The following is a 24,317-nucleotide window of genomic DNA, read 5'->3' as shown; positions in this document are numbered from 1 at the left end:
CATCCTCATTTGTAAACCAATGAAGTAGAACTTTTCTTCTTACTTCGTGTGCAAAGGAGACAAGACAGAACTCTGGGCTGACAAATGGTCTTAGTTTTTCTATAAAAGCTTGCCTTCATCAGTCAGGATCCATCAGCTACTGACAAAGACAACCCGAACAAGGTAGGAGCGCCCCCTCCTGGATGAGCCTTACTTGTACCTCTAAAAGGAGCTACTAGGGTTTTGGTTAAGTCCTACTCGCCCCGCCTCCTCCCCTCCATCCCTCCTCTCCAGCCCCGCCTTTAGCCCGCCTCTGTACTATTCTCGCCCAACCCTCTTTGCACTCTGCTCCCTGAGGCGCGCGCAGGCAGTGACCGAGCAGCAGCCCAATGGGAAGGCTCTTTGGGAAAGAGGGTGGGCCTTTGTGACTCCAGTCCTGACGGTTGACTCCGCCCCTGCCGCGCGGTGAAACTGGTGAGCTTTTAGCAGCGCGACTTTGGCTTGTAAGCTTGGGGGCGTGAACCAGTTGTAGTTCAGAGCGCGAAACATGGCGGAAAAGGCTGGTGGCGGGTCTGATGACAGCTACTACGAAGATGTGGGTGATGACTGTGTGGTCAAGGCAGCTGTGGAGGTGTTCGAGAAGCTGAAGGTATTGTGAGCCAGGGGAACCGCTCCATGATAGGGGACCAGGCAGGGCCCTGTCCCAGCGCCTTTTGGAGCTTCCTGTGAACATTGACCGCACCACAGGAGTCCACAGTGGCAGGCCCTTCCAAAGCCTTGGGGGCGACTTGTGGACCATCTGTCTTAGGTCTTTGGGGTTCTCGGATCTCTGCTCATGCTGTTCCAACAAAAATTTTGCAAGATTGAGGCTGGGAACTTGGAGTACATGCAAAAAAACGAAAGAAGCAGGCTCCAATCTCAAAGAACTGAAAGTGGATGGAGTGGGTTTGGGGGACAGATGGGCTGAACACCTTGCCGTTTTGTTGGGTCAGAGACAGGGACTCCAGGTGGGTTTAAAGTACATGAAGCAGTGAGGAACATGACCCTATTAAGTTAGGAAGCTATCCCAGGCCCTTTGGCCCCCTTGCTAACCTCCCTCCAGTCTCCCCTTGCTACTGACTCAGTGATCACTTTCAGTCTCCCTCTACTGCCCCTCAGATTTAATCTTAGTCTTCATAATCCACTCTTAGGCACGTTCCTAGTTTTGTGGCCGTGGAACCTAGAGGGAACACACTTAACGGTGATGCGGCAGCAAGTCACAGGAGCAAATGTGGGGTGAAGATGAAGGACTTCAACTTTTGACAAGACCAGAAAGGGGCACAAACTGATAGAAGTACTTTGCCACCCTACAGTAACAGGCTTCCTTCTGACTTGCCTTTTCCTTGCTTAGGGTGTAAACTGCCCCTTCCTCGATGGTCTGTATATTACAGAACCAAAGACAATTATGGAACTGCTGTGTAGGCCCTCAAAGTACCGGTTGGACATACTGGAGTGGATATGTATACGGTAATGTTCTCTGTTCTTTCCTTTCCATGGAGTGTCTTGGGGGAGATGGGAATGTGTCCTTTTAGAGGGTCCTTTAACTAAGCCATCTCCGGGAAAGCAGCTCTCAAGGCCAGATGCTTACTGGAGAGCCTCATTGTTAAGCTTATCTGTGTGCTTCCCCTGAAGGCCAGGGCTGCACAGCCAAGTCAGCAGAGCCTCTTTCACAATAGGGGCCTTCTAGTAACTTAAAGCAGAGCTCAGCTGATTAGTTAACTGAGCCATGACCAAGATGGTAGGGAGGTGGCCCTGGCAGTACAAGATGGACTTTAATGAAAGCCCTTTCTGTGCCAGGACATCTGGGTTTTTGATTGTGTTGAGGCATTTGATGTGGTTCATGTCACTGAGCTGTGATTACTGTCAGCTTGGTGGGCACCTGATGATCAGAGAGGGACATTTCCCAGAAACCCAATGACAGAAACAAGCCTTCTAGATTGTTTCCCTTCTTTTCCACTCCAACTTGCAAAGAACAAAGGTTTTTCTTAGTCCATCTATGAAGGGACAGGCACTATTCCAGCTTAGTCTTGCCAAGGTAGCATAAAACAACAGCATAGGCAGCATGTACAGGAATGGATGGGCGGTATAACAATAAACCTTCTTTAAAAAATAAAACTGGGAGCCTATGCATGGGTTCATCTCTCTGTAAAAGCAACTTTTATTCACCTGATTTAATTTTCCTCTTCGAGGCTTATTACTTATGTCTGCTAACCTAGGCCTAGTCCTGGAAGCTTCTAGCCTCCATACAATCTTATCTAGGCCTAGGATGTTTTCAGCCTCTGAGACTTACTGCTGAATAAGCCCATCCTTTCTTGTTCTAACTGAGCTGTAGCTGGTTGGATCAACTCAGCTGCTCTGGCTCAAACTCCTCTCCCAGCTGACTGAGCCAATCTGACTTCTCTCTCTCTCAGCCTCTCCTGAATCACTCTGCTTGGCCTCATATTAACTTTGACAATATGTTTTAATCTTCTGACTCCTTCTGACTCCTCTGGCTCATTCTGTCTTCACCTCTGTCTAGCTTGTTCTCTCTCTGCAACCTGTCTCTGTATAACTGTCAAGAAAAGTCGCCTCCTCCTCTCTCTGCACATGCTGCCCTTTCTGAAGTAGCTTTCCTTTCCTATCCTTGTGAGAGTTGGGCATATCCTATTCTGTTAAATCTTTCTGATTCATCATTTTGTCTGCCACTCAATTAGACATCACTTTCAAACATGGGTGCTTCCTTCTACAAACTAATTTTACCTTCACTGTTTGGAATTAAAGGTGTACGCTAAGGGCATCTTTGTTTTCCAGCCAGAGAGATTAAAAGTGTGTGCTAAGGCCGAGCCACACTACAACTAGAAACAGGGTTTTTTCAATAACTAATACAATCTCAGGATTCAAAGTGTGATCAAATATCCTGCAACATCTTTCCTTTAAACTGTGCACTAAATTGTGCTTTTTGAAAAGTGTATAATGAAGCAGGACTCCATGGTTCACACCTTTAATCCCAGCATGAAAGAGGCAGAGGCAGGTGGATATCTGTGAGTTCTAGGCTAGCTTGGTCTACATAGGGAGTTCCAGGACAGCCAGGGCTGCATAGTGAGACCCTATCTCCAAAAACAAAACCAAACAAACAAAAAAGAAAACAGTATAAAATGACCTTTTCTGAAAAGAGTGTAGCAATGGTAGAGGCAACCATTGCTCCTTTATTATATATTCACTGACCTCTGTTTTTGTGTTGATCACTGACTAGAAATGTGCTTAAGAAGTACCCAAAGGAAAGTCAGCTTCTGGCCCCAGCCAGCTTTCATTCCAACAGGATAGAGTCTTATAAAAGGTTAGGACACCTTGGCCAAAGAGGCTGTAGAGTTCCTTGGAAATCCTTATAATCAGGGCTGTTCAGGCTGAGAAGAAGTGAGTTGAAGGGATGACTTAGGTATGCCAGGGCTAAATGGGAAGCCAGTGCTCCAGCAGGTTCACACTCAGGCCAAATAGTTAGGTGTCAAACTCCTCTGCAAATGGCCACACTCTTCCTTTCTTGTGAACCTATCACTTGTGTGTGTGTGTGTGGGGGGGGGGGGAGAAACGTTGAGTATTTCTATTTCTGAGGGAATTTTTTCTCAAGTATTTTCCCATAGTAGTTGATGGTAAGAGTCACATGATATTAAATAAATTATTTTAAAGTGGCTTTTCACTGGCATTTAGCAATTGTACAAGTAATTCAATTTAGGGAGTAGGTACGGAGGGGTGGTGAGGAATTAGGCACATGACTGACTTTGCTATTTTCCTACAGTGTCTGTCCCTCCTTGCAAGACAAGTTCAGCTCACTGAAAGGAAATGCAGTGGATTTGAAGATACACGGTAGGTCTCTTTATGGGAGTGTGGCATTTGCTGGTAAATTCTGGGCAATTCTTAGCTTGGTCACAGTGTCTCACTGAGTTGTGAAATTTCCATTAACTAATGTTTTACTTTGTATGGTGTATACTCTGTGAATATTATTAGAACCTTCTAGTGCCGGGGGGGGGGCACTCCTGGCATGGGTGAAGTGGGGAGAAGCTGCTTCTTCTTTCTTCTCCTCCTCAGTCCGGTTGGTTCTTCTTGAGGCAGTCCCTATGCTACTGTAGCTGACCTGCTACAGTGATCCTGTGGCCAGAAACTGGCATTTGCACCCCAGCCCTAAGACTAGCAAGGAGTTAAGTAAATAGCCTTGTGCTATCCTAAAAACTTCTTCTGAGGGTAAGAGACTGCAGGCTAGGTGATTAACACCTGCAGCCTAACAGCAGAGGATTAGGCAATGTGGCCTTTGTTCTATCTCAGCAGGAACTTCTGGGCTCTAAGTTGCATCTGCTAGTCTGAGGTTGCAGAAAGAAAAGACACTTAAGAAAAAGTTATTATATAGAGTTTATTACTAAGTGTCAAAAGTTTCCTATGAAAGATATCTAAGGGGAAAAGCAGAAAGGTCCTAAGTGGGGAAAAAGGAAAACTTCTTTTCTATTTGGGAAAAGGGAAAAATTCTATTCTATCTCTATTTCTATCTTCTATTCTAACTCTCTATTCTAACTCTATTCTAACTAACCTAACTCACTATTCTAACTAACTGACTCACTCCTTTTCTTTGTCTTCAGTATTTATACATAATTCAGAGTACATGATCACATGTTACAAAGTTCATCACAAGTTCACACCAAAATTAGGATCATAAATTGAAATAGAAGTTTACAACAGAGAATGTTTACATGCATATCCATAATTATCTAGCTAGACATTCATCACCTGTCTAGCTCCACAGGTTCGCAGAAAGTTTGAAACTATAACTTAAGAAGTTAGTGGAGTTTTGTATAGATAAACCCAGGCAAATATTTTCTCTTCTGTCTTGGTACCTGTAATAAATCGTGGATTCCCTTAGTGATCTTGATTAATTGTTTTACAACTTCTTGGAATGTGCTCTGAGCAGGAGAATGTCCAGTTACTATCTCTGATAACACTCAGGAGACTGGCAGAGTTCTCTTTACAGTTTCGACTATGCCTGAGGGACTTAATAGCAGTTCCAATATAAAAGAGCTTAGTAATCATTGATATAATTTTAGGAATTCTTACAGGATCATCATTAAGACTTAAGAAGTCATCTATTTGTCTATATAGTATCACTACAAGACAGTACATCTTCGTGGATCTGCAGAGATCTGCTGTAAAGGGGTGTGCTATTGCTTAGTGATTGTTGCATCATCATCATCATCATCATCATCATCATAATAATAATAATAATGGGAAAAGCATATTAATAGCAGGAATCTTTCCTAAAATCACATCCACCACAGCCTTGCTAATGGGGCACACTTGTCGCAGATTATATAATAATCCGAGGCAAGCATTTCAGGATGATCATCTGCCAATTATTAGCTTGTCCCATTATGGCTCCTGACATTCTAGAATCAGGGCCTTCCATGATATAGTGAATGGGAAGCTTTTTACAGGACCAATAGTTGTTCTATCACACTACTGAAAGGTAGAGAGCTTTGTTCTTTCTGGTGTCATTAGAGGTCTCTTAGTGTTCATATTATGTTTATATGACATTCCTAGGAGCCTCCTGATTGCTCTTTAATGTGGTTTGCCTTGTCACCATGTTAGTTTGATGGTTTTGTTTTGGTAGAAACTGTCCTTAACCTGGCATGAATGTTGATGAGCAAAAAAAAAAAAAATGCTATCTGTGTAAGTGGCTAGGTTTTTCTTCCTTATAGTATGGCCAAACATTGATAAAATTTAAAAATGCTAGGTTTTTCAGAAGCCTGTGTATATTCTGACCACTGCAGTGTGAGTAAGCTGGACTTAGGCCCTGAACTGTGTGCCAAACTGTTGAGGCCCACACTCTGCCTCAACACTTTTCCTCAACACTTTTGGGTCAAAAGAGAGTGTGGCTCTTGGGGCAAGAGACGCGAAGAATGGAGACAAGACAGGGTGTGATTCAGTCTCTTCTATTTTCTCAAGTCTCTCTTATTGAAGGGAATTCTGAGGTATTTATATACACAAGCAGGAGAACACAGGTGAAAACATTTTACCACGTGCACCATACAGCTGAGGTCACTAAACAGCAAAACAAGCTATGTGGGATAAACAATATATTTATCAGAGTGTGCTTCAGCTGTTATAGGCTTTTGAAAACCAAGTCTTTCATCAGGGTATATGGTTCCAGATGGCTGCAAAGTTGATCTAGACGCTTTCTGCTTAAGTCAGCTCCCAACACCAAACAGCATTGCCAAATTAATTATCTGAGGAGAGTTGTTTTCTTGGGTGTAGTAGTAGGTTGTTGGTCTCAGAACAACCAGGCCTGCATCCCATCATACCTGTGTTTCCTGCTGACAAGGTTTCCCTCATAGGCTTGGAATTGAGATCTGAGTTCTCTGGTACACATAGGGAAAGTCCTGGCCTGTAGGCTGTCCTTGTTCATCCACAGTGTGGAGAATTCCCTGGACCCAGCCTCACTTCCTTCTTTGAAGATGAAGGCCTTTGCCTTGTTCACCTCCTCAGAGTGTGTTGGGTACTTATCTGAGTGGAAGTAGGAGACATAAGGACAGAGAATCGTTAGTTTCATTGATGTGTGAGACAGTATTTGATGTGCTAGGGTACAGCAGTGAACTGTGTCACCCTCATGGAACTTATATGTTAAATGATGGGAAACATAGATGATGAAATAAGAAGGCTGCAAGCTATCAGTTAAGGGAAAGGTGATACTTAAAGAGAGTTGGAATAAAGGTGATTTTATTGACAGAAGATGGCAAGAAGGGTAGAACTAAGCTCGGCTGAGAGTAATAGCCATAGCAAGGGAACAGCCAATGCAAAGGGACTGACGTGGGCTATGCTTGGCAGCTTTGAGGAAGGGTAAGGAATAAAGATGGCTGGGGTAGAGGGGATAATGAGGTATGGGAAATCATGAAGAGACATGGATAGGTCCTGCCAGGCCTTATAGGTCATGGAGGGCCATTGGCTTTTCTTCCAAAGAAGGCTTTGCCCTTTATTGGGTTCATCAGGCTCCCTGGGGATACTGTAATGAAAATGTGAACACCCAGGCAGCAACACAGCTCTTACAGTAACTGAGGCAAGATATTGGGGGAATGAATAGGTAAAAAGGTGTGCTCTACTGGATTTGTTGAGAGGAGATCAGAAGGATCAGAAGGGTTTAAGGGCTGTTGTTGAAGCAGGCTGGCTTGGAGGCATACTGGCATCTGAAGATTATTCCCAGGGCCACAGAGTTGTTACATAGATACTCTGACACTACTTCCAGCGGATCTTTTCCAGCATGTCCTATACAGGTTTGTACCTGCTTTGCTCCTGCTGAGGCATATAGCCTGGCCTGAGAAGGGGTGAAGATACTGCTCTAACACTGGTACTGTTCCAAAGCCCTCTGGCCTTTGTTTATATACTAGATGGCCATGTAAAGATATGCTGGATACCCCCAAAGATGTGGCTAGGTATTCCGTGTTCCTTGAGGGGCCTCTGACTCCTTATCTGTAAAATGTAGTCTAGTCTTATTCACCTTTAAGATGGCATGGCAGGAGAATAGGCCATGAGAGACACTTGGTCCATCTGGTCTTTTGTGCTCCCCACCCCTGCCATGGGGAAATAAGCCTCAGTATCCTATATGCTCTAAGTGCTAGGATGTCTTGTATCCTTCTCTGTTTGGGTGGGTCTACAGTGACAAGGTCTTTGTATTCTAACAGAGATGGTGAAGCTAGGCCATGAGCTGATGTTGTGTGCACCAGATGACCAGGATCTTCTAATGGTAAGAAAGGACCCTCTTCTGTCCCTGCAGAAGATGCACATGTTTTTTTGTCCTGGGCTGGTGAAAGGATGGGAGAGGCTTCCGCCTCCAGAGCCTACATGGCTGGTAAGACTGCTTTTCTAGGAATCCCTAGGTTAAGCATTGCAAGAAATATTTCAGGGAGATAATTGAGAGAGCCAGTGAATGAATCATTTTTGGTGGGGTTGTATTCCATTGTGCTGTTTAGTCTTTCTCCAGTTAGGGTTTGCTTTTAAGTATAGCTGGTTCACAGAGATTATGAGCAGCAAGAACAAAGAATTCCCATCTCCTTCCTGTCACTGGCCCCATGTCGGCCTCCCTCACTTGGGAATATTTGTTACCTCAGTAAGCCAACACAGATAAGGATAACTTTATCTCCCAAGTATGTATCCAGTGGGCTATCCTTCTCTTTGTTTCTTCAAGCATTTTTCTAATGACTATTTAAAATTGTCAGTCCATCTGCCTTTCTATAATGCCCGGATTGGCATCAAATGAGCAGCTTTTCTTGTGCAAGTTGAGGTCTTTGTGGTTTTTCATGTGTTGGATGATTGTGGCTTTGTCCTGCTCATGTTGGCTGTTACTTGGATCTTGTTAAATTTCATGGAGAGAAAAGATTCATATGTTCCAGCAGGCTCTAGGCTTGCTTTAGTTTATGCAGCCAGGTCCACCCCTCCTCTCTGGCCTGAACTTCCACTGTCAGCTCACCTTCTTTCCATCTATCCTACATGCGCCACCCAGTGGTCACCCTAAGGCTTGAGCCTCGCTTCACCCCTAGCTTAGTAATCAGTCATCTGTGCATAGTCAGGTCTGGTTCAGACTTTTCGAAAACTGATTTTTGGAGTCATTTGCTTCATCTCTTTTTTCTCTGCCATTCTCTAAGCTTTTCATTTCCTCAGAACTATCCTTTTCTATCCTCCAGCTACAACCTACTTGCATGACTGATTCACTAGCAATAGGACAGAAAGGAAAAGCCAGCAAGAAGTTCCTGGAAAGATACTTTTTATCACTGATCACAAGACCAATGAAAATTAGAACTGCAATGGCATGTTCCACTCATACCATGATATCTAGAGTTAGAAGGAAAATAGCACAGGCTGACAAGGTTAGGGAGACATAGGAACCCTCATACATTCTAGTAGGGATACAAATGATGCAGCTACTGTGGAAGACAGTTAGCACACATGTACCAGAATTCACTGTGAATGTTCATAGATGCTCATCAACTGGTTAGGTAATTTTTAAGAAAGAAGACATTGCTGCTACATGTGATAACATAGATGATGTTTGAGGATGTTACACTAAGTGAAAAGCAGATAATAAAATGTAGTATAAGGTCATAATAAATGGTCACATATTGCAAGATTTCCTGTTTGTGGACTGTTCAGAAGAGGCGAGTCCATAAAGAAAGATAGGAACATAGTGATTGTTAGGGGCTCAGGCAGAGGTCAATAAGAAATGACTATCAGTGGGTTTAGAGTTTGTTTTGGGTGTGCTAGAGATGTTTATAAAATGTGACCATGAGACTGGAAAGATGATTCAGTAGTTAAGAGAACTTGCTGCTCTTCTAGAGGAGTGGGTCAGATTCCTAGCACCTATATGGTATCTCACAACCACTTGTAACTCCAGTTCCAAGGGATATAGTGGCTTCTTTTGACCTCCTTGGGTACTTCAGTCATGTGGTACACAGATATCCATGCAGGAAAACACTCAGACATATAACATAGGTAAATTTTTAAAAATTGACTATGGTAATGACCTCCTGGCTCTTTGACTATTCTAACAACCACTGCACTATACATTTAAATTTTTTTGAATTATTTATTTATTTTATGCATATCAGCACACTGTTGCTGTCTTCAGACACACCAGAAGAGGACTTTAGATTCCAGTACAGATGGTTGTGAGCCACCATGTGGTTGTGGGGAATTGAACTTAGGATCTCCGGAAGAGCAGTCAGTGTTCTTTTTTTTTTTTTTTTTTTTTTTTTAAGAATTTATTTATTTATTTTGTGTAAGTACACTGTAGCTGTCTTCAGACACCCATATGAGGGCATCAGATCTCATTATGGATGGTTGTGAGCCACCATGTGGTTGCTGGGATTTGAACTCATGACCTCTGGAAGAGCAGTCAGTGCTCTTAACCACTGAGCCATCTCACCAGCCCCACATTTAAAATTTTTAACATTTGATTTAACAGAATTTAACACAGTGAATTAAAATTTAACAAACAAAAAAAAACACTGTAACCAAATGGAAAAAGAACATCTAGGAGAACAGCAAGTACAAGAGACCTGCAGTAGTCTGTGCTTGATGTGTTCAGAAAACTGTCAGCATACTGGTTAGGGTAGAGTGGAATGAAAACAAGGAGATGGGATAGAACAGAGTGGGTAGATGTGATACCCTCTATAGGCCAGAGGAGGCTTTGGGACATACAGGATGGTGGACTGGGGAGCTTGGAGCTGAGGGACATAAATTTCTATTTCTATTTTTATTTCTGACAGTGATGGCTATGGCTAATGTATAGAGTGGATTGTCAGGGACCTGTTGGCAGGTTACAACAGTGGCCAGGCATGTAAGCGGATATCTTGAATGGCAGTGGTAGTGGGGAAGTTGGAGTCAGCCAGATCCACTGGATTTACTGATGTAGTAAGGTATAGACAGGGGCAAGACCCAACAATTGCACTCTAGAAAGATCTGGAGAATGAGTTCACAAAGACTTATACCTCACCATATCTCTAGACCTTTCCAGAGTGATTATTAGTCTAGCCCTTTGCTGGAGAATAGAGAGGAGACAGATAGGGTATGGTATAGTAATGGCCTTCAGCCTGCTGGAGGCTAGCTCTAGGGCCAGTCTTGTAGCACTCTGGGTTTGTACAGCCTGGATCGTGGTTATCCAGAAGGGTTGTAAGTGACTTTGTGGAGCAATTCTTGTGTTCTGGGCTGGACTGATTCCAGTTTAAACAGTGTATTGACCCTCTACCCAAGACTGCTCTGCAGATGTTTTTCTTAGAAAAATGGTGAAGTTGAGTCAACAAGAAAGAGTAAAAGGGTCCCAGAAGTCACTGTCAGGTTAAGGACATGAGTTGGGAGCTTTGGAGTGGGTCTTGTTAACTCAGTCATGAGGTAGCATTTGGGTCTCTTTGGAACTGCGATTCTTGGAACTGTACTGCCCCCAAATCTACTCCTCACCAGGGGCAACATGGCCCTTTCCCTTCAGCATCTGCATTCAGCACCAGCTTTCAGTGCTTGTTTTTCTTGAAGGGGATTTTTCTAAGGTGCTGGGAGTGGTGATTGAGTGACTCTTTGATTTTTCTTCCTCAGAACAGTGTGTGCCAGGCCTGGGTGATAAGGGATAGGCCTTGCTTGGTGCCTTATTTGCACAGGAATTTTTGGTGTGGTTATGGCCTCTAAGATAGTATCTGCTCCTGGAGATCATCGACTTTCTAGAAGAAGGCAAGCCTTGGACTCTTCACTGGGCAACTCCCTGCATCACTTGGGCAGATGGGCAGGCAGGAGACCTGGTCAGTCCTGCATGAGTTGGTGCACAGAAGCCTGTGGCCTTTGTGGTAGAAAGTCTAGGCCCTGCTGGAGAACAGGCCACCCCTAGGCCTCATGCTGTGCCTATTGGCCTCTGCCATTCTTGGCCAGGAGAGATTGATTGACTGAGGATACCAGATCTTTACTTGGAGGTGTCTGTGAGGATTAGGCCACCATCAGATCCCTGTGAGTTCTATTCTACTTTAGTAGACCCTGCTGCATGCCACCCACCCACTGAGTAAGCCTTCCCCTCTGGCTATGTGATAAAATCACACTGTAATATGTTTTGACAACAGTTTGCATTTTGCATTTGCAGTGGTCTTCCAGGTATCATTGCAGCCTGAAATGTGGCAGAAATCTGAGGATGCTATTGCTGAGCCAGTTCAAGAGGCTACCAGCAGGGGTCAGGAACAGGGAAGAGGAACTGTCTGGCCAGCTCCCTTGCTGCTAGCCACAGCAAGGGCAGCATAGGATTGGGTACCTGGAACAGCTGGCAAGGCCTTGCTGGGTCTAGTGGCAAATGTGTGTGGCTTTTCCTGCCAGGGCCGTGAGTGTCCCCAGAAGCAGCTACAGTTCATGGACAAGTTACTGGATATGATGCGGAGCCTGGCCACTGGATGCTTCAGTAGTTCTAGGTAAAGATGTTAGTGGCACAGGCAAATTCCCTGACAGCTGGTCTTAGTCTTAGTCTTACCTATGGAGATGGTAGGGTGGTGAGGGAATGTGTCCCCCTCTGGTGACCGTAGCCATGTGCTGATCCAGGAATTATAGGACTGATAAATTGAGACAGCTCCCCCTAGTCACCATCATGAGGTTTAGGCTAGCTGCTCAGAGGCCAGGCAGTGTCTCAGTAAAGGGTAGTTGTATTTCTAGGATGCTGGATCATGGCCTGAAATCCATGCACTATAGGCCTTGGGGGAACTAACCTAGGCGTATAGGAAGGGAATTAGCACCTGGATATCTGTAGACAAGAGGGTACTAGAGAGGCCAAAGCAGGCAGAGACTGGGAGGGATGTAGGCAGTAGAATTCCCCATCCTTGGGACTGCTGGGCCAGTATTCCTGTTGGTAACAGTGTACTCAGGGCCTGTCCTGATTTTGCAGCCTGAAGGAACACCTTGAAGACACCACAGAGAAGAATGAGGCCTTGCTTGGGGAGCTCTTCTCTAGCCCTAACCTGGGGGCAGTTTTGAAACCTGAAAGTGACCCATGGCCCCTGGACATGCAGTCCTCTCTCAACAAGCAATGTGATGACCTGCCAAAGTAGGTGTCCTGGAGGGCTCTAGTCCTAGTACCACCCCTTCTTGCTTCTGTTCAGTAAGATGGACCTCACAGTGGCCTACTGCCTATAGCAGCAGTAGGAGAGAGCTGACAGTGTCCCTCCTTTTATCCTCTGTAGGGCTGGCCCCTCTGCCCAGTCAGAGGGAGAGAAGGTGGCAGATCTGGCCAGGCAGCTGGAGGAGAGTACTACTAAGCTTCAGACACTCCGAGACCAGGTGAAGGGTACCAGCTCTGGGGGTTGTGGGACTTGGGGATCAGGCTCTGCTGAGTACTAGGGAAAGTGGTGTCCCCCTCAGCTTGGTGTGCAGTAAGGCTTCAGTGAGATGCAACAGGAGTGTGGAGGTAGGTGCTAAGGCTCTGAGCATGAAAGGAAAGAATATACTTCAGATGGCAGCCATGCACCAGGCCTGACCTGCATGCCTTCACATACTGTCTCAAATTCAGCCCTACTAGTATCTGTTGGCCAGGCTAGATATTAAACTGTGGAGTCTGAGGTCTGTGCAAACATTAGCCTCATGGCTGAGGCCCCATTCATACCCTCCCCGTCTCTTTCTTTATGGAGACTTTTCTTCCTGTCAGTTTGTGCCATGTTATATCAACTTGTGCTATGTTATGTGGGCTGGTGACAACCTAGGATGGATGGGCAGGGCAGCCTCAAGTGATTATCACTCTTCATTTTGCAGTGCTTTGCACAGCATAAAGCAGGGACTGACACCAGCACTATAGACCAGAAACTCCGTCTGGTCATCTCTGACTTCTACCAGCTCATCTTGGCCTTCCTGCAAGTCTATGATGATGAGCTAGGTGAATGCTGCCAACGCCCAGTACCCAGCCTGCACCCAAGCGGCCCCATCATCCAAGCTGTCTATCAGAGTCTGGTTTCCTGTGGCCAAGTAAGATACCTCCCCCTCCCAACTCTGTGCTGCCCAGTACCTCAAGAAAGCATGCCCACCAGGCCTAGGCTCAGGACCTTAGCAACCCTTGATGTCAAGTGTACAGGCTGGGGAAGAGCTTGAGAGGGCTTAGCCTGGGTTCCTCAACCAGTTACATGGTAGAACTCTGGGTGTGATGAGACCTTTGTCAGATGAGGACAAACATTTCTGGTACCTTGGGGAGGTGATGAAAGCTGATATGGACATTTTCTCCAAGAGATTCCTCCCACCCCCAGGCAGTTTCTATTCTTATTTCTCTTATCCTTAGGGAAGCTTATATATTGCTTGCATTGTATTCTATTTGACTCAGTATGATGTCCTGGTGTCTATGCTGAAGTTAGGCCAGGCTTAGTAGCTGAACTAATTCTCATTACTGTAGCTACAATGTGTGTAACTCCGGCTTTGATTCACAGTGCCATGATGTTGATTTTAGGTTATAACAAGAAAACTCAAGCCTTCCCAGTTTCTCATGAGACTCTGCCAGTAGAGGGAAGCTCTTATCACAAAGGCACTTTTTTTTGTAGGATATCTCTTTTCCCATCTGCCATTTGCTTTGCTCAGGTGGTACAATGTGCAGTGCTAGCATGTCACTAAAAACTGAGGGCTGCCAAAGTAACACAATAGTGTAGAATCCCCACTGAATGAGGAAAAAGGAGCCTTAGGTTTGAAGGGCAACTCTCCAGATGAGAGTTCTGCCTCTTTCTGTTGGCTGGCTGTCTTTGGGGGCTTCAGTATAAGCTTGGGTGGAAAGCAACAGATGCCATTTCTATGTCAGACTAGCCTCACTAAGGCTTGTGTGCCCTCTCGGTCTTGACAGTTGTTGAGATCAGTCATGGAGATTGCAGACACCTCTGCTGAAGCTATGGAAGCAGCAAGGAGGCAGGAAGGAGAGCCGAACTGTTGGAGCAGCAACAACTCTGGGATAAGCCTAGGTAAGTGCCTGGGGCTGAGGGGCCACTGTCCTTGCCTACTTAACCCAGGTCTACTCCATGGCAGGGTGTCTTAGTTAGGGTTTTACTGCTGTGAACAGACACCGTGACCAAGGCAAGTCTTGTAAAGGACAACATTTAATTGGGCTGGCTTACAGGTTCAGAGGTTCAGTCCATTATCATTAAGGCAGGAACATGGCAGCATCCAGGCAGGCATGGTGCAGGCAGAGTTCTAAGAGTTCTACATCTTCATCTGAAGGCTGTTAGCAGAATACTGACTTCCAGGCAGCTAGGGTGAGAGTCTTAAAGCCCATGCCCAGAGTGACTCACCTACTCCAACAAGGCCACACCTCCTAACAGTGCCACTCCCTGGGTGGAGCATATACAAACCATCACATCCCACTTCCTGGCCCCCATAGGCTTGTTTAAACATAAGAGTCTATGGGGGCCATACCCAAACATAACATAATGCAAAATACATTTAGTCCAACTTCCAATGTCCCCATAGTCCATAGCAGTCTCATCAATGTTAAAAGTTCAAACTTCAAGGTCTCTTCTGAGATTCATCCAATCACTTAACTATAATCCCCAAAGCAAGACAGGAAACCAGCTTGGGAAACTACAGACTCTGCATCTCCATGGCTGATGACAAAGCAGTTTTCATATCTCCAACTCCTTTTTCTTTTCTTTTTTAAAAAAGGTTTTTAAAGAAATTTTATGCATTTACCATTTCTCTCTTCAGACACACCAGAAGAGGGCTTCAGATCCCATTACAGATGGTTGTGAGCCACCATGTGGTTGCTGGAAATTGAACTCAGGACCTCTGGAAGAGCAGTCAGTGCTCTTAACCACTGAGCTATCTCTTCAGTCCCTCTGACTCCTTTTTCATCTTTGTTGACAGCAACAATCTTCTTTCTCCTGGGCTGGTTCTACTCCCTGTTAGCAGCTTTCCTCAGCAGATAGCCCACGGCTATGGCATCTCGAACATCTTGGGGTCTCCAAGGCAACTTCAGTGTTACAGCTTTTGTTTCAATGTCTGGGATCCACACATGAGCTTCTGGGCTCCTCCGAAGGGCTGCTGTCACTTCTCCAGCTCTGCCCTCTGTAGCACTCTAAGCTCAGGTTGATCCACTCCACTGTTGCTGCAGTTCTTGGTGATCATCCCATGGTACTGGCATCTCCAATACACTGGGTCTTCTGCTACAACTAGGCTTTACCAATAGCCTCTCATAGGCTCTCTTCATGGTGCCAAGCCTCAAATCCTTTGCATGACCCATTCGGTCCTGAGCTATCAACTGCAACTGAGGCTGCACCTTCACCAATGGCCTTCCATGGTCTCTCACAGTGCCAAGCCTCAGCTGCTCTTCATGACCCCTTCATGCCTTCAAAACCAGTACCACCTGGGTGACTCTTACATATTACCAAGTCCAGCTGCAGCATGAGGTACAACCCTGGCTATCTCTGGAACACAGCTTCTTTGTGCTCTCAGAAAACACTTCCCAGAAGATTTCACCTCAGTGATGCTGGTCTCTTTTTAATCACCACTAATTTCTTACCTCCAGCTAACCAGCATCAATTGTCCCAGGAGTCCCTTATATTTTTCACCAGAGCCATATGGCTGAAGCTGCTATGTTCTGCTGCCTTCTGGGGCTGGAATATGGCACCCTTATTCTATTATTAGCTTTCTGTTTTCCAACTCCCTCACTGCCCAAGCTTGGCTGTCCTGGAATTTGCTCTGTAGATTGACCTTGAACTCAGAGATCTGCATGGCTCTGTCTCCATTAATGCTGGGATTAAAGGTGTGTACCACCATGCCTGGATCTAAATTTAGCTAGGTAGGATCTTGCTCCCAAATCCCTTAATCTGTTATGTCTTAGAACATAGGGTTCAGTTCCATTTCATTTCCTGGTGCCCCTTTAATAGTCAAACCACATACTTTATATTTTTTCTTTCTCAGCTTGCTATGCTTGTTCAAGATGCTCTTCATGAGACTCAACCAGAGAACAAAGTCGCTGTTGGGCTTTTTTGAGACTTCCTTTGTCAATGCAATTAATATAAATCTCTTCACTTTAGCCTTAGGTAGACTCTTCAGACAAGGGCAAAAAGCAGACATATTCTTCACCAAAATACCATAAAAACAGTCTGTATGCCACATACTGAAATCTTCTCCTCTGAAACCTTAGGCCAGGTCTACACAGTTCAAATTACTCTCAGCAACAAAGTCTTCCATATTCCTATTAGGATAGCCCATTATGCCCCACTTAAAGCATTCCACTGCTTTCCAAATTCAAAGTCCCCAAATCCACATTCTTACAAACAAAAGCATGGTCAGGCCTATCACAGCAATACCCCACTCCCAGTACCAACTTCTATCTTAGGGTTTTACTGCTGTGAACAGACATCATGACCAAAGCAAGTCTTACATGGACAACATTTAATTGGGGCTGGCTTACAGGTTCAGAAGTTCAGTCCAGTATCATCAAGGTGGGAGCATAGCAGCATCTAGGCAGACATGGTGCAGGAGGAGCTGAGAGTTCTACATCTTTATCTGAAGGCTTCTAGAAGAACACTGACTTCCAGGCAGCTAAGGTCTTAAGCCCATGCCCACAGTGACACACCTACTCCCAACAAGGCCACACCTCCCAATAGTGCTATTCCCTGGGCCAAGCATATACAAACCATCACACAGGGCCTCTTTTTTCTGTGTTGGGCCAACCCTTAGAAGACTGGCCACTTAGTTTTTTCTTTTAATGTTTGTTTTCTTTCCCTTGGAAAAAAAGTGCTTCCAGCATTCTTGGCTGAAAAGTGGTATAACTCAGAAATGTGTAGATGTAAAAATAAACCACACTCTGGCAACCATAGGTCCTGGGTGTGAGAATTTTCATCAGTTTCTTGCTATTCTTTTCCTTATTATCATTTTCTTTTTATATTATTGTTATTAGATAGAAGCAAAATTGTACCAATTTTATTTTCAACCTATCTCCTCCTCTCTAAGTTTGTTTTTGTACTATTTGTTTTTTAGTTGAGTTCTCTCTATATAGCCCAGGTTTGCCTTGAATTCATGGTTATTCTCTTGCTTCAGCCTTCTGAGTGCTGCAATGAAAGGCCTGCAGTACCTCCATTAATGGGTGTGGCTGTGTTTCAGTAAAATTTCATCTATGAAAATAGGCAGTTGACCCTGGTTTGTTGATCCTGTTGTATAGTGCTACATCTCACTCAATGTATTAGAGTTTCTATTCCTGTAATAAAACACCATGGTCATAAGTAACTTGGGGAAGAAAGGGTTTATTTTATCTTACAGTTCCACACCACAGTTCATCTCTGAGGGAAGTCAGGGCAGTAACTTTAGGCAGGAAGCTAGATGCAGGAACTGATACAGAGGCCATGGAGGTGTGATGCTAACTGATTTAGTCATCATGCTTTCTTAGAGCATCCAAGACTACCAGCCCAGGAGTGGCACCACCCATTGAGCCAGGCCTTCCCATATCAATTATCAATCAATCTGGTGGGGATGTTTTCTCAGTTTAGGTTCCAACTTTTTCCCAAGTGACTCTAGTTTGTGTCAAGTTGACATAAAACTAGCCAGCAGACCCTGTGCCATACTATGCTGTCAGTGCTATAAATATTCTTCATCCCACTCTTTCTGGACTTTAGGGTTTGTTCCAATTGAAGATTCTTTGTTTGATTTTGAGATAAGGCCTGATATAGTAGCTCATGCTTACCTAGAACCCACTGTCTAGCCTAGACTAGCTTCAGACTCATAGCACTTCTCCTGTCTCAACCTCCTCAGTGTTGAAATAACAGTGTCAGCCTCCACACTCAGTCAATTTGAGAGTCTTATAGATACTAATGCCCTGAGCATTTTTGAACATATCTCCCTGTGTAGACACGTGCCAGTTTCTCCAGGATGTCTTCCTGGGAGGAGAATTACTCCATCCTGACACACTGCCTGGCACCAGTGATGTATCATAGCTGCATGTCCTCATCAGCTCTAGCTATGACATGGCTTGGTTGATGATATTTAAGGCATGTGTAACAGCATTTTGCTGCATGTTTATTCTGTATCTCAGTGAGTACTTACAGAGTTGCATATTTGCATATGTTTATTGATCATTTAAGCTTTCCTTTCTATGAAGTGCCTGTCGAAATCTTGCTTGTAAACACTTGTTTTCTCATTAATTTTCAGCTTGTTTCATATATGGTACACACAAGTCCTGGGATGCTTAATGTAGCATGCATATTTTCCCCCCAAAATGTGCGTTATCTTTGGATAACTTTTGTGTGTGGTCATTGGTTGTATAATTTACATGTAGTCAAATGTAGCCATAATTTCTTTATGGATAGAATCTGTTGTATTTATTGTAGATAGCATTCCTACTCTGACACATTATCTCCCAAGGCTTTTTAGCATTTACTTCTGTGGTTAGGTTAAAAATCTTTCCAGAGTTGATTGTTGTATAGTATGAGACAGGAGTTCAGTTTCATTCTATTCTATATGGATACACATCTGTCCTAGTACCACTTAATGGAAATTCATTCTTTTCCCCATTGGCTGTAAACCTATCACCTTTGTTAGTCATCAGGTCTCTGAGTTCTCTATTCTAGTCTGTTTCTCTCTCTATCTCTTTTTATGTCTTAGAGATCATAAAAAATGGCAAAGTAAACCCATGAGATAAAAGTTGTTTTTCCTCCTTCCTCCCTTCACTGGAGATTAAATCTGGGCTTCATATATGCTGCACAAGTGAGATACACTCAAGTCCTATTTTAATAGCAGTCTTACTGAGCTATAATTCACATAATGTAAAACTTACTCTTTCTAACAGTGAACCATCTAGTTAATAAGTTCTATACCAGAAGCCAGGTGTGGTGGTGCATGTTCCAGCACTTGAGAGACAGAGACAGGTGGATCTCTGGGAGTGAGTGCCAGGACAGCCAGTGATACATAGTGAGACCATGTTTCAAAAAAAAGCAAGCAAGCAAGCAAGAAAGAAAGAAAGAAGAAAAGAAAAGAAAGAGAGAAGAAAAATGCTTGTTTGACATATACTGATCTATTGTCTTTCTCTATAGTTTTGCCTCTTCTAGACATTTTTTTTATAATGGAATTGAATAGAATATGTCCTTTTGCTTATCCTTTTTCATGGAGCACATGGTTTCGAGGTTCATCCATGTGCTTCATTCTTTTGTATGGCTGATATGTCTGTGATGAATAAATATTTTTGCTTTATTCATCTATTGGGAAACATACTGGTTATTCCTTCATTTTAGTTGATATGAATGCTGCTGGATTTTTTTGTGTGAATATGTTTTTGATTCTCTCAGGTTTAAAGCAGAATTGCTGGGTCATAAACTTTTTCTTAAAAATTTATTTTCTCACCACTTGCCTTTAAAATTATAGCTAACAACCTAAAGCACTTTGGTCTCTGGATTTCCTAGATTCCCTTTGTTCATCAACTGCTAAGCAGTTGGCAGATCTTCTTTCTCTTCTACTTCTTGTTGTCTCAGAGTCTCAGGGTCAGCCAGGAGGAGGACTTGGAGCCTCCTTCTGGGCATTTTCACAGTGCTGCAGCAGTACTCCCCAGCCTTTATTCCCTAGTTTTTCCTTCCAAGATTTTGAATTTGTGTATTATTTTTCTTGATTGTTTCAGTAAACAACAAGTAAAGCAATTGACTATAATTGTTTTTACTGATTTTTTTCCCCCAAGTAGTGATGTTAGATCATAGCCTTTATGCTGTACCCTTTGGGAACTACCCCCTGCCCCCATGTATTTTGCTATTGAATATATTCCAAGCCCTCTTTCTCCCCCTCTTCCTCTCTTTCTCTCTGTCTCTCTCTGTCTCTCTCTGTCTCTCTCTCTCTCTCTCTCTCTCTCTTTCTTTCTTTCTTTCTTTCTTTAATTTTTAATTTGAGACAGGGTCTCACTAAGTTGCTCAGGCTGGCCTTGAACTTGTGATACTACTCCTTCATCTTCTGTAGTAGCTGAGATTATATACCTGGGACTATAGGCCTGTACAACTAGGCCTTGATTGGGATTCTCTCTGGCTGATGGCTTTCTTTCTGTGTTCTGCTCTGGCATCCACCTGCCACATGTATACTAGATACTTGGGAATCTCTTTTTGCTTATTGAGCTGCAAGAGGATCCTCCATCTTAAAATTTATTATAGTAGCATTTACCCTAATCACCACTGTCACTGTGGCTCTCGTTGCAGTCCATATAATTATATTAATAAATTATTCATAATCTATGCTATCATTTCTACAATCATGATCATTAATAGCCTTAACAGTGTGCCTGCTCACTGGTGACTAGGGCATATTAGTACTGGTAGTAAGCTTGGCAGTATGAGCTGGGCACTCCTATCCTATCCTTTGGTTCCCAATGGCTCAGTGTTGTGAAGATGGTGAGTAGAGCAGGGCTGGGATCATGACTCAGCTCTTATCAGTATGAATTCCTGATTTGCTTTGAGACAAATTCTTGGACACTAGATGTGCCCAGAGAAAAGGACCAGTGTCCATATCCACTCCAAAGCTACTTGAGCCTTTCACTGCCTATTTTCTATCTGACCCATTATGGGCTTTGGCCTCTATGAGAAACAACCTTCCCCTTATCTGGGGGAAGTATGTTTCTGTATCATTTTCCCTCTTACTGATCCAGATGTTATAGCTGAGCCCTGTTAGTGATATGTCCCAGAGTATTAAGTAAGAAGCTCATGTAAAGGTTGTTTGTCTCCTGGCTTATGGCATTGTGTGAATGGATACTATTGTAGCAATACATACACATTTAGGAGACAAAGTGGCCCTGCCAGAGTTGAGAATAGGAGAAGGCACAAATGATAGGAGAGAGATTCATAAGTGTGGAAGGTAGATAGCAAATGCGAACAAATTCTCAGACCTACAGAATAGCTAAGTGATATAACAGCCCCAGAGAATATTGGAGGCAGATGCTCTGATAGTAGATCTAACCAACTAATAACCACTATGTTCTCAAGGCCTAGCAGCTGCCCCAGAAAAGAACAGAATTCATCGATGGCCTGTGGAGAAAACAATGGCAGTGAATAAGCAAACAAGCTTATGTTAAGTCTTGAGGGGCCATATGATGAGGGCTGACCTTTCAGCTTCTTTCTGAAGCTGAATCATCCTGTCAGTCATTACTGCTTTCTATGGACCTCTTCTTCAAGACTCCTTCACAGGAAAGGGTGCAAACCTCTGAACAGCATAGGGGGAATACATTTTGCTCAGGCTCCACACTCCAGCTCCAGGGCCGGGCCAGGGTATAGAGAACCAGTATGGTGAAGAGAGAAGACCTGGAAACACAGGAAATTGTTTTTGGAAAACTTCCAAGCAACATGACAGACAAATGTGCTTGGGTAACTGTGAAAGCCCAGCCGAGAGGAAAGACCAGAAGACAGACAGTGATACCTACCTGAGGTAGTGAGCCTCCAGGATCAGAAGTGAGATGGGAGAGTAAGCACAAGCTGTAGGACACAGAAGCTGAATCCACAGAAACAGAAGTAAAGCAGGGGGCTCCTTATTTCAAGTCCAGAGCAGGTGGAACCCAAAATAATTAGTCTAGAACCCACCCCTGCTATAGCATGACTAGGGTACAAGACCAAAACTTTAAGACAGAAAGCCAGTATGTGGCCCCAGGAATAGCCCCAGAGACTGAAAACTGCTAAAGTCCACATGTGAGGGCAAAGCAGGCCTTCTTCCAGGTAGTAAAGTGTGAGCCATTGGGCTGATAGCTCAGGATAGGTTGAGGTCCAGGGTCTAGATTCCAGCAACACTCAGGGATTGATAAAGGCAGATGTCACAAAAGAAGGGCAGAGCAGAACCCAACAAACTATCATCTTCAGAGGGACACAGTTTGCCATAGGGTAACTCTTTAACGAGGATACCACTGGAAACATTAACAGCAAAGGGGGGAGGATCCTTTGGGTGCTGTTTAGGATGGGCTTACCTTGTGAGTCTTAAGCTCCAGAGCTATCCTTGTGATGGGAAAATAATGTCAATGTTGATAACTTTGACATGCAAAAGGGAAAGTATAGCTAACAATGGGACTGTGGAAGAGAGGGGACAGGCTGGATGGGTTATGAGCTTTCTTTCCCTCCTTATCAAAAGACAGAAAGGGTAGACAAACTGGTAGGAAAAGTAATGGGCCTGTACTTTTGTTGGGAATACCAGGTCTGACATGCCTGTGATCTCATTATTCTGGAGGCTGAGTCAGGAAGTCAAGTTCTAGGCCAGTCTGGTCTAATGTGGAATTAGAAAAATGTGGTGGGGTAAGATAGATCATTTGGTAAAGGCACTTGCTGGCAAGTCTGACAACCTGTGTTTGATCCCCAGAATCCACAAAGTGGAAGGAAAGAATCAGCTCTTGAAAGTTGTTCTTTAGGGTTGGAGAGATGGCTCCACAGTTAAGAAGAACACTGTCTGCTCTTCCAGAGGTCCTGAGTTCAATTCCCAACAATCACATGGTGGCTCACAACCATCTGTAATGGGATCCAATGCCCTCTTCTGGCGTGCTGGTGTACATGCAGATAGAGCACTCATACATAAAATAAATCTTTAAAAAGTAGTTAGCTTGAAAGAAAAAAAATGAAAGTTATTGTTTGACTTCCACAAATGTGCTTAAGGGCATGTATGTGTGTGTGTGCACATACATGAAAGAAATATGTGAGGCTAGAAAGGTTAGGTTAGAGTTTACCCCCAAAGGGGTCACAACCCACAGTTTGAACACCACTGCTTTGGGGGACATATCCTGTAAAAGCGTCCACCTCCAGGACCCGGACCAGACAATTACTAGGTACTCAGTAATTAAATTTCTGTCCAATTCAAGTTCTTCCTTTGTTTGTTTTTAACATGTGTTTCTGTTTTAAGGATTTATTTGAGCAGTTAAAAACACTGGTTACTCTTCAGAACACCTGGGTTCGATTCTCAGCATCTTCTTCTGGTTTCCTCAGGCACCAAGTATGCACATAGTGTACCTAAATATATGCAGTCAAAATGTTAATGCACATAAAATAAAAATAAAATGTTATGGTTAGAGGTCACTATAACATGAGGAACTGTATTAAAGGGTTGCAGTGTTAGGAAGGTTGAAAACAACTGCTCTAAAAGCCTTAGAACAGTTCTGTGTTGCTGGCTTTGTTACTGTGTGCACATACTGGTATCAGATTTAAAATAACTCACCATTGAAACAACTTCTGGGCTTTGAGGTGGCAGGGACCCAGCCTAGCCTGAACTTCGACATGCATTATGGTCAGTGTGAGTCAGTCAGGGACTCCAAGATGCTTGCCTAGTTAGTACCACCAGCCAAGAGGTCCTATTAGAAGTTAGCTGCTCCCTGATCAGTGTTTCTGGGTCATAGAAGAAGTTGTGCCCCACCCCACTCCACCGCCCCTTGAGGACCAGGTGTGAGTTTTCCTTTCTACCACCTGGTCATGCCTAGTGAGAGCCTGAGCAGAATAGGGAGGACAGAGGCTCTGGTAGGAAGGCAGCAAGGAATGGGTTTTGTATAGACTGCCAACTCCTGCCTCTTTCAAGCCTACTAGCCCTTTACTCACTTGACTGTTCATATTTCTTTCTCTGTACAGCTGCCAGGATTGATGAAGTAACACAGAAGTACAAGATCCTCACTGACAGATTTCACAGAGGCACAAGATAATGTGGGGGTATAAAGCCCTCTCTGGAGCTGTCAGAAGGGGCAGTTCCAGTCCTATTCATAACCTGCATGGATTTCTACTTGTCTGGTGCTTGCAGTTTGAAGGGAAGGAAGAAGAGGGAGGTAGAGAAGGTAGGCAGAGATGGGTAGGACAGGGAAGCTAGAAATAAAAGGAACTCATGTCCTGAGA

General features: G+C 44.0%; 1 protein-coding gene across 1 annotated transcript; it reads left to right on the top strand.

Moving 5' to 3' along the window:
- Window positions 1–425: 425 nt before the first annotated feature.
- Window positions 426–24,317, top strand: Haus7 (HAUS augmin like complex subunit 7). Its single transcript, XM_034484679.2, has 10 exons — window positions 426–628; window positions 1,370–1,485; window positions 3,791–3,858; window positions 7,713–7,774; window positions 11,872–11,963; window positions 12,431–12,589; window positions 12,726–12,822; window positions 13,291–13,500; window positions 14,357–14,471; window positions 24,060–24,317. Exons 1-10 carry the CDS (start codon window positions 527–529, stop codon window positions 24,128–24,130), a joined length of 1,092 nt encoding a protein of 363 aa, XP_034340570.1. The 5' UTR covers window positions 426–526; the 3' UTR covers window positions 24,131–24,317.

Source organism: Arvicanthis niloticus, chromosome X (assembly GCF_011762505.2).
Source record: "Arvicanthis niloticus isolate mArvNil1 chromosome X, mArvNil1.pat.X, whole genome shotgun sequence".
Taxonomy (NCBI): Eukaryota; Metazoa; Chordata; class Mammalia; order Rodentia; family Muridae; genus Arvicanthis; species Arvicanthis niloticus.
The sequence above is the reverse complement of the archived record's forward strand: the minus strand, read 5'-3'. Positions and strand labels throughout refer to the sequence as shown.

What these genes read in the sequence shown, in the direction of transcription:
- Haus7 (XM_034484679.2), top strand. Translation starts at nt 527, where the DNA reads ATGGCGGAAAAGGCTGGTGGCGGGTCTGATGACAGCTACTACGAAGAT. An exon ending in ATGACCAGGATCTTCTAATG is followed by an intron (nt 7,775 to 11,871) that starts GTAAGAAAGGAC and finishes TTTTCCTGCCAG; the next exon opens with GGCCGTGAGTGTCCCCAGAA. An exon ending in GTCTGGTTTCCTGTGGCCAA is followed by an intron (nt 13,501 to 14,356) that starts GTAAGATACCTC and finishes CGGTCTTGACAG; the next exon opens with TTGTTGAGATCAGTCATGGA.